The sequence below is a fragment of the Oncorhynchus nerka genome, linkage group LG27 (assembly GCF_034236695.1).
Source record: "Oncorhynchus nerka isolate Pitt River linkage group LG27, Oner_Uvic_2.0, whole genome shotgun sequence".
Lineage (NCBI taxonomy): Eukaryota > Metazoa > Chordata > Actinopteri > Salmoniformes > Salmonidae > Oncorhynchus > Oncorhynchus nerka.
In genome coordinates this window covers 26,386,653-26,401,062 of record NC_088422.1, presented here as the reverse complement: position 1 = coordinate 26,401,062, position 14,410 = coordinate 26,386,653, and the positions used below count along the sequence as shown (strand labels likewise).

Here is a 14,410-nt window from a genome sequence, read left to right as displayed (position 1 = left end):
TTGTAGTGACTGGGGGTATTCATACACCATCCAAAGTGTAATTAATAACTTCACCATGCTCAAAGGGATACACATTGTCTGCTTTTTTATTTTTACCCATCTACCAATAGGTGCCCTTCTTTGCAAGGCATTGGAAAACCTGGGTTGAATACTTATTAACATTTCAGCTTCTCAGTTTTTATTAATTTGTAAACATTTCTAAAACATATTCTGGAGTATTGTGTATGTGACTAACAAATATATACATTTGATAAATTCTAAATTCAGGCTGTAACACAACAAAATGTGTAAAAAGTCAAGGGGTGTGTAAACTTTCTGATTGCGCTGTACACAATAATACATGTGAATATGTTCATATTGTAAGCATAGATTAGCATTTACAGATGAACGAATATTAACATGAGTTGAGTATTAGGCTACTGTACAGAGAATGTCACTCCCACAGACTGGAGTTTGAAACAGACCTGATATGTTATTAAGGCTAAGGTTTATATATCAAACACCTCTTAGGATTTATAGCTGGCCCTCTCTGTAAAGACCAGTGTGATTTTCTCAGTGTTGCTCACAGGTGATATTAAACAGAAACCCTTTCCTGAGAAGGGAATACAAGGTCCTGAAGACATCACACTGGTGTTTGCCATTTGAAACAGACTGAGGCAGAAAGGCCTAATGCAGCCAAGCTTTAAAATTCATTTCACCTCCACCCAGCGGATGATCTCACTGGAGAGCAATGCAGCGCACAGTTTGGAGTCAAAATTCTAAACATACAGCAGAGGAAATCGATCCGTTCCAACATTATATAATCTGTGCATCTGATAAACAAACAATAGCTTCAATTCATAGTACATTGGGTAAAGCTATGTTTTTAGGTTCAAGGGCAAAATACTACAACAAAAGTATATTTTATGTGCTGTAGTTAGTGGAGCATAATGCTTGCAATAGTCCATACTATTCATTGAGTTCAGGTCACCTGAACAAAGGTATTCACCTCATCATGTATCTGTCTGACCAACAGGGGGCCAATGAGGTAGGTGAGATGAGGTGGTTGAGAGTGACGCTGAGGTCAGTGTTCAGCCACCTGGCCCTGGTTCAAGAGAAAAACTTAGTAGTGACACAGTTATAAACAGTAATCAACAAGGATGGGCACAGCACTGGATTATTGGGAATCTATTTCCTGGAAGGTCTTACCTTCTTGTTGGGTGTCCACTCAAGTCTTCAAGTCCTTGAAAAGCTTTAGTTAGTCAGCAATTTCAAAGTCATTCACACACACACGCACGCACACACACACACACAAACACACACACCTCTTTATACTATAACTTTCTGTTAACAAGCCCACTGTGGTTTGTGTGTTGTAATTCTTTTTCAGAAAAATTTGATTTATTAGGGCTTTTTCCCTGTGCCTACCTACCTGTATGTCAGTAATTAAATAGACTAGCCCTGTTAAACTCCCCAATCCTGTTATGTAATGCCCATCCTTACTGAAATGAACTTAAATAGAGTTTGAATGCCTTGCTGTGGCTTAAATGCCTTGCTGTGGCTTTTGCAGCTTTTTTTTGTGGCTGGTGTGACTGTTGTCAATTTGGAGATGGGCACCACTCCTAGGACCAACGTTTGGGTTATGAGAGTTGTTGTGACACATTATTTCCAAAATCAAAGACACAAATGGTGAATGGGCTGTTGATATATGGAAACAATCGCACAAGTTGTTTGTTGCAAACTAAATGTATGTAGCCTACAGTATGTGTCATTACCAGTTGGCTGAAATGAATAGCCATACATGTATTAATATCAATCCAAAAATAAACCAACACCTTCAATAGCGTTGTTGAAATATTTATTGATGAATAACACATTTGAGTTTCACATAAGTCGTTTTTTCCAAAGAGAAAATGCATTAGTTTCTTATTCTTTCAATTGCAGGTAGATCATCCGTTTTGAATCCAAAAAATCCATGTTAGCGCAGCACAAAATGGGTTAAATGTTACGTTGTTGCGGGTGGTATTATCACTCCAGAGTCCAGACTATAAAACGCGTATTTGAAGAAAGAACAAAGAATCAGAACCTATATAAGAGCCCACAAGAAGCTGCGCGGTCACTCTTCGGCTGAAGAGAGAGCTGAAGAAAGAGCTGTCCACGGGTCCAGAAGATGATGATAATGATGCAGACTTCTGTCCTATCTTGCGTCTTTACGCTGCAATGCCTCCGAAGCATGCATTGTTCGCCAGTGCCCGAAGCAATCAGGTACAAAGCGACGCCGGTGAGTGCAGAATACTTTAGTTGTATTACTTTTTCTTTGTTTGATAATATCTTTCAGCAGACACAAATAGCTTGATAGTGCAATTACTGGACGTTTCATCGGTGTTGCAAGTCACTGCCAATTATTATTAGTGCATTCCCAATTCACCTGCTATTTCAAATCATGCACACATGAGAGTGCAGAAAAGTTCTTAGTTGTGAATCCCAGTTTTCCAGGCTTTTTCGAATGTTCAGTGTGCTATACCCACACTACAGTGTGCTTTATTACAGTTATGATTATGCTTCGCCCTGGTTGACCGACACCAACCTGCTAAATGTTTAAAACCCATCTGTCAAAACAAATAATCTTGTAGATTTTATGCTCAGTATTATTAGAAGGGCTCTATGTCAATAATTACACGGAACCCAAACCGGCTGCGCGCGTGCGCTATCGTGCATGAATGTATTTTGTCCCCCCACACCAAACGCGTTCACGACACGCAGGTTAAAATAGCAAAACAAACTCTAAACCAATGACATTAATTTGGGGACAGGTCGAAAAGCATTAAACATGTATGGCTAGTTAGCTTGCTCTTGCTAGATAATTTGTCCTATTTAGCTAGCTTGCTGTTGCTAGCTAATTTGTCCTGGGATATAAACATTGAGTTGTTATTTTACTTTTTTTTTTAAAATCAGAACTGCACAAGGTCCTCTACTCCGACAATTAATCTACACATAAAACAGCCAACTGAATCGTTTCAAGTCATTTCTCCTCCTTCCAGGCTTTTTCATCTTTGAATTTATATGGTGATCACATCTAAACTTTCATAGTTTTACCACGACTACTGGCAAAACAGTTCGTCTTTCAAACACCCACGTGGGTATAACCAATGAGGAGATGGTGCGTGGGTTCCTGCTTCTATAAACCAATGAGGAGATGGGAGAGGCAGGACTTTCAGCTCGATCTGCGTCAGAAATAGGAATGACTTCTATTTTAGCCCTTGGCATCGCAGACGCTCGTTGGCGCACACGATGCAATAATTGAATAACATGGATTTCTAAATTTATTTTGCGTTGCTTGCGCACCCGACGTGTTCGGTCTGGTCAGCATGTTAGTGTTAAGATGATGAACCTGTGCAGTGGACAAAGTGTCATATCTTTCGAAGATGACCGATATGAAATGAGTATATTACAACATCATATTGGCAATCAGCAGTTGCTACATCCGTTTTTGGATTTATACAGTTGTGATATGTATCCATTGATTTTTTAAGAATATAATTTATAAATTACTTATGAGCTTAGATTAAGTTACCCGATCAAACCCTAAAATATAAGCTTGTTTCACTTGAATGTTTGTTAATAACAAAGTAAATGTAAACAAACACTATATAGCCTTAAAACATGGTTAAAACTATCATTTTGATGTCAAGGATGATCAGTCCTTGCATTCATAGCTCTGTCTATGAATTTGAGAGTGGTTACATGTTTCCAGCCCGTCCCTCAGCTTTTTACCGAAACAGGGCTGGGAGAAGCTTTATTATTATTTTTTCAATTGCTGATTTGCCCTTTAAACACTGACTCATTAATCCTAAACAAAAATATTTATCTGTCAAACACATAACCCTCCCAGGATGGGACTAAGTCTAAGCAATGTGGCATTTAGAAACTTCACAGAGCCACTGCCACAACATCAACACTGACATCTAAAAGCTTTTATTTTCAACCTTCATACAATGTTAATTGATCTGATATGTAACATTTGTGCTACCATGGCACAACTGAAAGTCCTGCAGGGTATGGGCGTGTGGTAAATAGAGAAGGTAATTGAGTTCTTGTCTCCGCAGGGCAGGAAACGATAATAACTGGTCTGTAAAGACATTTTGTCAACAACTCTGTGAATGAGAGGATAAAGAGGGAAGCTCCACATTGCCATTGGGGGTGTTTTATTGTCCAAATTGATGTTTTAGATTATGTATTGCTGATAACTTGCAATATTAGCCTACTGCCTCAATGACAGAGATTATCGGCTTCTTGATGAAAACTGGAAAAAATGCAAACTCATTAATTTGAGAATGTCTGAGGTAGCCTACTGTAAACCAACTGTATGAAGGACCAAGTATGACAAACGTCCCCTCAATGTCATGGAGGAAAAGTTGTTAGTATAGTTTCTACTCTCTTCCTTTACCGAAATGACTTGCAGCTGCGATGGCAATACATGCAAATAATAATTAATTGTTATGTCTAGTTGTTAACTGAACTGGAAAGCATAATCTGTAGTTTTGTCAATTTGTTTCCCATTGTTGACAAAAGAGTTAGCGATTATACAAGCAGAGACAAGTTTCTCTGTATCTGGGTCAGGAAACACAGAGCCTGTTTGCTCTCACAGGGAAAATGAAGGGAAAATAATACGATGGGCTCAATGTTTGGATATCCCTTTGTGAATAAAAGCCATGTCCCTTGGTTTTTCTTCCTGTTTTGCTCCATTAGTTCTGTCCTCTGGCCAAACTGACTGCCAGACATCCATGAGACTGGAAGTGACATCAGAGATTACTAGCCTCAGTTTCCATAGCATCCACCTATTGAATTAAGTCACAGCAGGGCACAAAACCCAGTTAATGTGTGATCAGGTCATGCAAGGTGAGGGTGGCATTATCCCCATGATTCTCTGCTTGGCAGATAGAGAATCTGGAAGCCTGAGGTCTCAGGGGAGGAAGTTTGTTTGCCAGGAAAGATAAAAGAGCACAGTAAGAACCCAGGAGATTTGCAACCTATTTTCTATTGCCCGGTGTTACTGATTGTGGCTGATGTATTGGATTAAGGAGGATAAGGAGACAGATACCAAGGCATGTGTTGATAGTGGTGCATCTATCTTTCACCTCATCAGTTGAATCTTCTATCCCGTTATAGTGAAACAGTTTGTCTGTATTTACTCAGTAGTATACATACCCTCTCCAAATCAAGACCATATCCGATGCATTGTGTAAACATTACCAAGTTGCTCCGTTTGCAGACAATGTCCTCTAGTATTCTTCCTATATGAAAGGGTTTAAGTGTCCTCCTTTTTTACAAATTCTTACAAGAACTGACAATGTCCACATTTTATAATGTCTAGGCTTTAGGATACTTGTATACTTGTACAGACATGTTGAGTTGTGCTCTTTGAATACCACTCTGTCACTCCACTGCAGTGACTCACAGATCTTGTCATCACTGTAACCAGAAGCTAGATGTGTCCATACATGTAATGGATCCCCCTCCCAAAACACGTTGGTTCACAAACACAATGATAAAACATCCTGAGTCACCTAGAGCCCTCTTTTGGAGGGTGAACTACTTCGTAAATGGCATCATGCATAGTCATCAGGACAGAAGATGATGGACTGACTGTGTCTCCCAGGGCTTAGCTGAGAAACACTGTGCCAGGATATCCTCTGTCTGCTCTCAGATGATGTGGGAACACGCAAACCGGCTGCAGACAAGTCAATATTGTCTGGGGACCTCTGCTCCTCCAATAGCTCTACTACCCAGAGTGGTCATCTATGTAATGCATCTGTGTGTAGTTGGTGAGATGAATCAGGCGCAGGACAGCAGATATGAGTAATAAAAGCAATTTTACTCAAATATATATATTTATACACGTTGTATAAATACAAGGCCACAAATACAGACCGCAATACAATAAACAATTACTCACAAACAAACATGGGGGAACAGAGGGTTAAATAATGAACAAGTAATTGGGGGATTGAAACCAGGTGTGTAAGACAATGACAAAACAAATGGAAAATGAAAAGTGGATCGGCGATGGCTAGAAGGCCGGTGACGTCGACCGCCGAATACCGCCCGAACAAGGAGAGGGATCGACTTCGGCGGAAGTTGTGACAGTACCCCCCCTTGACGCGTGGCTCCAGCAGCGCGCCGACACTGACCTCGGGGACGACCCGGAGGACAAGGCGCAGGGTGATCCGGATGGAGACGGTGGAACTCCCGCAGCAACGAAGGGTCCAAGACGTCCTCCACCGGCACTGGCGGTAGGAACCTCCCCCACCTTAGACTCCTAGAGTGGACCGGCCACCACAGGCCTGAGGAGAGACACATGGAACGAGGGATTAATACGGTAATCTGGGGGAAGCTGTAACCTGTAGCATATCTCGTTCAGTCTCCTCAGGACTTTGAATGGCCCCACAAACCACGGACCCAGCGTCCGGCAGGGCAGGCGGAGGGGCAGATTTTGGGTCGAGAGCCAGACCCGATCCCCCGGTGCGAACACCGGGGCCTCACTGTGGTGGCGGTCGGCGCTCGCCTTCTGCCGCCTCCGATCTGGCTCTGATACCAAGGTGCCAGAACCGGCTGATACCCCAGTACGCACTGGAAGGGAGAGAGGTTAGTGGAGGAGTGGGGAAGTGAGTTTGGGGCTATCTCTGCCCAAGGGATGAACGCCACCCACTCCCCCGGCCGGTCCTGGAAATATGACCGCAGAAACCTACCCACATCCTGATTTACTCTCTCCACCTGCCCATTACTCTTGGGGTGAAAACCTGAGGTGAGGCTGACCGAGAACCCAAGACGTTACATGAACGCTCTCCAGAACCTGGACGTGAACTGATCAGAGACTATGTCCTCAGGCACCCCGTAGTGCCGGAAGACGTGAGTGAACAGAGCCTCCGCAGTCTGTAGTGCCGTACGGAGACCGGGCAAAGGGAGGAGACAGCAGTACTTAGAAAACCGATCCACAACGACCAAGATCGTGGTGTTGCCCTGCGAGGGAGGAAGATCCGTCAAGAAGCCCACCGACAGGGGCGACCACGGCCATTGTTGAACGGGTAGGGGTTGTAACTTCCCTCTGGGCAGGTGCCTGGGAGCCTTGCACTGGGTGCCCACTGAGCAGGAGGAAACATAAACCCTCACGTCCTTGGCCAAGGTGGACCACCAGTACTTCCCACTAAGGCAACGCACCGTCTGACCAATGCAAGGATGACCAGAGGAGGGTGACATGTGGGCCCAAGAGATCAAACGGTTGCGGACAGCAGACGGATCGTACAGGCGCCCAGCTGGACACTGTGGGGGAGTGGGCTCTGTGCGTAACGCCCGCTCGATATCCGCATCCAGCTCCCACACCACCGGTGCCACCAGGCAAGAGGCCGGAAGTATGGGAGTGTGATCCATGGACCGCTTCTCTGTGTCATACATCCGGGACAGTGCATCTGCCTTAGCATTCTGGGAACCTGGTCTGTAGGACAGAGCCCAACGTGGCCCACCTTGCCTGGCGAGGATTCAGTCTCCTCACCGCCCGGATGTACTCCAGATTGCGGTGGTCAGTCCAGATGAGGAAAGGGTGTTTAGTCCCCTCAAGCCAATGTCTCCACGCCTTCAGAGCCTTGACAACAGCCAACGGCTCTGGGTCCCCCACATCATAGTTTCGCTCCGCCGGGCTGAGCTTCTTCGAAAAGAAAGCACAGGGGCGGAGCTTTGGTGGCGTGCCCGAGCACTGAGAGAGCACGGCTCCTATCTCAGCCTTGGATGAGTCCACCGTCAATATGAACGCCAAAGAGGCATCAGGATGGGCCAGCATGGGAGCCGAGGTAAACAGAGCCTTCAGGTGACCAAAAGCCCTGTCCGCCTCAGCCGACCACTGCAGTCGTACCGGTCCCCCCTTGAGCAGTGAGGTAATGGAAGCCACTACCTGACCAAAACCTTGGATAAACCTCCGGTAGTAGTTGGAAAACCCTAGAAACCGTTGTACTTCCTATACCGTGGTGGGAGTTGGCCAATTACGCACGGCTGAAATGCGGTCACTCTCCATCTCCACCCCTGAAGTGGAAATGCGGTACCCTAGGAAGGAGACGGACTGTTGGAAGAACAGACATTTCTCATGCTCCAACAGTCGACCAAGCACCCTGCGCACCAGGGACACATGCTCTGCGCGTGTAGCGAAGTATATCAGAAAGTCGTCGATATATACACCACTACATCCTGCCCGTGCAGATCCCGGAAAATCTTGTCAACAAAGGCCTGGAAGACTGATGGAGCATTCATCAACCTGTACGGCATGACGAGGTACTCATAGTGCCCCGAGATGGTACTAAATGTCTTCCACACTGCCCCCTCCCGGATACGCACCAGGTTGTAAGCGCTCCTGAGATCCAATTTTGTGAAGAAGCGCGCCCCGTGCATTGACTCGATCGCACTGGCTATGAGAGGCAGCGGGTAGCTGTACCTCACTGTGATCTGATTGATACCCCGATAGTCAATACACAGGCGCAGACCTCCATCCTTCTTCTTCACAAAAACAAAACTCGAGGAGGCAGGTGAAGTGGAGAGCCGAATGTATCCCTGCCCCAGGGATTCGGAGACATATGTTTCCATAGCCGCCATCTCCTCCTGTGACAGGGGATACACGTGACTCCTGGGAAGTGTTGCGTCTACCAGGATATTTATCGCACAATCCCCCCGTCGATGGGATGGTTATTGAGTCGCCTTCTTCTTACAGAAGGCGAGAGCCAAATCTGCATATTGCGAGGGGATGCGCACGGTGGAGATCTGGTCTGGACTTTCCACCGTAGTCGCACTGATGGAAACTCCCACACACCTCCCTGAGCACTCTCGTGACCACCCCTTGAGAGCCCTCTGTTGCCACGAAATAGTGGGGCCATGACAGGCCAACCAGGGTAGGCCCAGCACCACAGGAAACGCAGGAGAATCAATAAGGGAGAGACTGATTCTCTCCTTGTGACCCTCCTGCGTAACCATGCTTAGTGGAGCGGTGACCTCCCTAATAAGCCCTGACCCTAATGGTCGACTATCTAGGGCGTGCACAGGGAAGGGCATATCCACAGGAACAAGGGGGTCCCTAAACTATGAGCAAATGAACGGTCAATCAAATTCCCAGCGGAGCCTGAATCTACGAGTGCCTTATGCTGGGAATGCAGGGAAAACTCAGGAAATGTAATAAACACATACATGTGAACAACAGGGGGCTCTGGGTGAGCCTGGTGCCGACTCACCTGGGGTGACACGATAGTGCCCTGCCTGCTGCCTTGACACCCTGAGGAACTTCCCCAGCAGTGTGCCCTCTGCAGTCACAGATGGTGCAGGGAATGGCCCCTTTTCCGGTCGCCCTAAGCGCAGCACCTCCCAGCTCCATGGGTGTCAGAGCGGAGGTGCTGGGGATGGAACTGACAGGCCCCGATCCGGACGTCCGCGGGCAGCCAGCAGGGTGTCCAGACAGATGGACAGATCCACCAGAAGGTCCAACGTGAGGGTGGTGTCTCGGCAGGCCAATTCCCGACGAACGTCCTCGCGCAGACTGCATCGATCAGGGCCCTGTCGTTCCATCCCGTGCTGGCGGCCAGGGTCCGGAAATCCTGCGCGCTCCTAGTCCTCTGCCTCAGGTGGAACAGACGTTCACCCACCGCTCGACCCTCAGGCATGCTTTGCCTGAGAGGCAGGAGACGAGGGCGGACACGCTCTCACGTCCCGAAGGAGCTGGGTGGACGGCCGCCGGGTAGAGCTCCAGCTGGAGTAGGAACCCCTGGCATCCGGCAGCCGTCCCATCATACTTCTCTCGGGAGCTCAAGCGGATTCCCGCTGGGACCGGGTGAAGGAGGGGTGGACAGTGGGGCCTGTTGTAGTGGGGCTGGTGAAGGCGCTGGATGACCTCCTGCTCTCTCCCAATGATCCATCATCTGTAACATGCGATCCATGGCGGTGTTCAGACATTGCAACATGGTCCTCTACCTCCACAGGGAGGGCGACTACTCCTGCTGAATCTATTCGATGGTGTGTGTGTAGCTGGTGAGACCAAGATGCAGCGTGGTATGGTTCCATCCTCATTATTAGGTAGTGAAACTCAAAGAAAACAATAAATCACAAAGCTACTATAGTGCTCACAGGCAACTATACATATTCAAGATCCCACAAAGCACAAAGGGGAAATGGCTGCCTAAATATGATCCCCAATCAGAGACAACGATAAACAGCTGCCTCTGATTGGGAACCATACCAGGCCAACATAGAAATATAATTACCTAGATGACCCACCCTAGTCACACCCCGACCTAACCAACATAGAGAATAAAAAGCTCTCTATGGTCAGGGCGTGACATGCACACATTTTAATATGTGTCCAGACTGTCTGCTCAGTGGGACATACATGCAGAAGAGCATATGCAGTACATGCCATAAATGTAAACAAAGACAGGCAATTTTAGGACAGTCAAAGCTTTCATAAGTTCATGGTACAACCCCTGTGACACCATAGAAGTGAACTTTGGCCATTACCCTGTTGGCAATCTGAGGGGAGGAGCTGTGCTTTCTCTCACCTCAGGGGCTAGACTGATCCTTTTGACAGATGGGAGGGAGTTATTGTCAGCAACTTGTCAACAGCACTAATTTATCTTCTCATTTCCCTTTTTGAAATATGTTGAGTGCACACTCCTCCAGCTTGTTAGCCATGCTTTACAATGCACTGTAGATAGCCCACACTCCCATTCTCATGCAGTTGGGTATACATCTTATTGCGAAACTAGATTAGAGTGCAAGCCCAAGATCCATATATTAGGGTTAAATTACAAAGTGAAATGCAGGCGGAATGACTGAGAGTTCTGCTGCCTAGTGTTTCTTCCTTGATTGGGGCACATAACTCAGGGTAAGGCCCTCTCGTTTTGAGGTCTGGAGCACATTCCACGAATCCTGCTGGGCATTGTTCCCATTATCCCACAACTCCACAACACTAAAGCCTCACAAAGCAGTAGGCTACCAGAGGGAGGACTGGCTTGACACAATGACAGAATGATTAGGACTTATGTCTGATTATCGTTCATCTAGAATACGCTACACTCTTAGAAAAATATTTGCTATCTAGAACCTTAAAGGGTTATTCGGCTGTCCCCATAGGACAGCGATCATCAACTAGATTCAGCCGCGGGACGATTTTTTCTGGAGCGGATGGTAGGAGGGCCTGAACATAATTACAAATATTTTGTAGACTGCAAATTGACCGCAAGAAGCCCAAACAGATATAATGTTAGACTAAAACATAATCATTTCAAACCTTGCTTACATTTGTATACGGTCACATGTCTCTCTATTATGGGAATTCTTACACTTGGAGCTGATTTCCTGTTGTTTTTACAGTCTTTTATGTCCAACAATGAAATTCCACAATGATTTTTTTTTTTTTACTCAGAAAACTTGGGGCCTAATAAAACCACCCGGCCCGCAGGCCGCCAGTTGGGGAACCCTGCCATAGGAGAACCCTTTTGGGTTCCATGTACAACCCTTTCCACAGAGGGTTCTAACTGAAACCAAAAAGGGTTCTAACCTGGAACCAAAAAGGGTTCTCCTATGGGCGCAGCAGAAGAACCCTTTTGGAACCCTTTTTTCTAAGAGTGTAGAATACGCTACATCCTCGTGTTCTTAGTGCATTTAGAAATCCAATGTGTTTTACAGTAGCAGTGTCAGAGGAACTGTAAAGACATTTGTGATCATGAAGAGCACCCCAATGCTTCCTGAATTGCAAAGCTGTAAAAGGCCTTGAATTGTACAACTTCAGCCATGGAGACGCTGTGCCACTGACAGTATTTCTCCTCTCTGTAATTTATGCTTGAGGTAGGAGGTGATGAGCAAAGTCATTTCCTCTGGGTTCTGCAGGGGGGTATTTACTGTAATAGTTCCTATGTGTAATGATAACTGACAGTAAAGTAAGCTACAAGCCCACTCCAAGTCAACAAGGGAAACACTCTCTGACAGGCAATTTTTGTTTGTTTACTTATTTCCAGTTATTATTGACCTCTCATACTCCCACTCTCAGAGATACTAGCAATCGTGTTAAAGGGAAACTTCACATTTTTTCAACTTCATATTCATTATCTCCAGCACCACCCCAATATCAATATATGTGAAAATGGTGCTTTTCTATGTTTTGTAGTAAAATAGGTAGAGGAAGATAAGTGTTTCTAATGACATCATCTGTATGCATGTGAGTAGGCATTGCCTACTAATTGCCTACTAATTGTCTACTAATCTTTCTCTATCTATTTTACTACAAAACATAGGAATGTACCATTTTCACATATGTTGATGTTAGGGTGGTGCTGGAGATGATGAATGTGAAGTAGAATGTTGTTTTTTACATTTCCCTTTAAGGCAATGTCAGTGCATGCATGGATTCCAAAAAAGTGCAATGCATTGCGATACATATTTGCACCAAATCTATTGTTTTCTACTGCATTTTAATTAAAGTTGTTCATCCTTATAAGTGACACTTTTGTAAACATGTTATCTAATAAATGTTGCTCATGATCCTGCTGTTTCAAAGGGATGGCTCCAGAGGTTTGATCTCCATGACCTAAAGAAGAGAGGAAGAGTGGCCCATCCTCAGGACACACTCAAAGACACAGCCTTGGCCATAGGAGACCCTGTAAAAGCAGCACTGGTAACTAACAACACTGAGGAGTCTAACCGCCCCCGGTGTGGCGTCCCTGACTACCCCACACTGAAGGATGTCATCTACAGGGGGAGACACAGGCAGAAACGCTTTGTCCTGTTTGGGGGGCGCTTGGAGAAAACGGACCTCACCTACAAGTAAGGATAATAATATTATTATTGTTATTATCATTATTATAGCATAACCACACTCGTGTACATCTTGAGATGGACTTGGTCCCAACAAAGGAAATAGTATTTGTATCCTGTTTTGGTGCATATTTGCCTGTGTTTGGTGGGAAAGGTACTGTATGTTCAGAATCCAGTGTTACTCTATCCATCATTAGTCTCCTGTTTTGGTCATAAAGTAGCTTTTATGGTATTACTTTTCCTCCTTCTGAGACTCACTGTATGGATTGTCTGGGCTGGGCTGTCTGTCGACTGGCTGCTGCCTCTTTGTCTGTGTCTACCCTTGTTCCTCTCATTGTGGCTGTTCTTCATCAAAATGCAATGGAATTTAAGAAGCCGTTCAGAGAGAGGAGAGGGGAAGCCATGATGGGCTAATGAGACTTTACAGATGAAGTAAACTGGAAGGAACAGGACTATGATACACTTTAATTTTACAGAGCCTGAGGGTCTATGTAACAGCACACCTATCTGTTGATTTGATGGTTAGATATCAAATGAGAGGGAGGTTCTAGGTATGCAACAAGGCTGGTAGTCTCTGGTGTGTTTCTAAAGGCTACAGACTATGTGTGTGTGTGTGTGTGTGTGTGTGTGTGTGTGTGTGTGTGTGTGTGTGTGTGTGTGTGTGTGTGTGTGTGTGTGTGTGTGTGTGGAGTTTACGTCCTCTGATTTATATCTGTTTATATCTATACATCTTTCTTCCTCAGAGTGGTTCGTTTCCCCTGGCAGATGAGCGAAGACAAAGTGCGGCGTGTCCTGATGGAAGCCCTGAGAGTGTGGAGTGAGGTCACACCCCTCACATTCACTGAGGTCAGCAGTGGAAAGGCTGACATTGTCATTGACTTCACTAGGTACGCATGTGTGTACATTATGTGTATTCAAATGTCCGATTTTAAGTTACTGCTCAGCCAGCGCTTTCCTGATATGGATCTCTACTGTAGTTACTGGCATGGAGATAACCAGCCCTGATATGGATCTCTTCTGTAGTTACTGGCATGGCGATAACCTGCCCTCATATGGATCTCTACTGTAGTTACTGGCATGGAGATAACCTGCCCTGATATGGATCTCTACTGTAGTTACTGGCATGGAGATAACCTGCCCTGATATGGATCTCTACTGTAGTTACTGGCATGGAGATAACCTGCCCTGATATGGATCTCTACTGTAGTTACTGGCATGGAGATAACCTGCCCTGATATGGATCTCTACTGTAGTTACTGGCATGGAGATAACCTGCCCTGATATGGATCTCTTCTGTAGTTACTGGCATGGAGATAACCTGCCCTGATATGGATCTCTACTGTAGTTACTGGCATGGAGATAACCTGCCCTGATATGGATCTCTACTGTAGTTACTGGCATGGAGATAGCCTGCCCTCATGTGGATCTCTACTGTAGTTACTGGCATGGAGATAACCTGCCCTCATATGGATCTCTACTGTAGTTACTGGCATGGAGATAACCTGCCCTGATATGGATCTCTACTGTAGGTATTGGCATGGAGATAACCTGCCCTGATATGGATCTCTACTGTAGGTATTGGCATGGAGATAAC

The 14,410-nt window shown here is 45.6% G+C and overlaps 1 protein-coding gene across 1 annotated transcript in view; it reads left to right on the top strand.

Moving 5' to 3' along the window:
* Positions 1 to 1,978: 1,978 nt before the first annotated feature.
* Positions 1,979 to 14,410, top strand: part of LOC115111470 (stromelysin-3-like) — a 17,052-nt gene continuing 4,620 nt past the window's right edge. Inside the window, exons 1-3 of the mRNA XM_065011506.1 lie at positions 1,979 to 2,260; positions 12,560 to 12,825; positions 13,560 to 13,703. Of these exons, the coding sequence (XP_064867578.1) occupies positions 2,150 to 2,260; positions 12,560 to 12,825; positions 13,560 to 13,703 (521 nt within the window). The 5' untranslated portion in view covers positions 1,979 to 2,149. The remainder of the gene's footprint in view (positions 2,261 to 12,559; positions 12,826 to 13,559; positions 13,704 to 14,410) is intronic.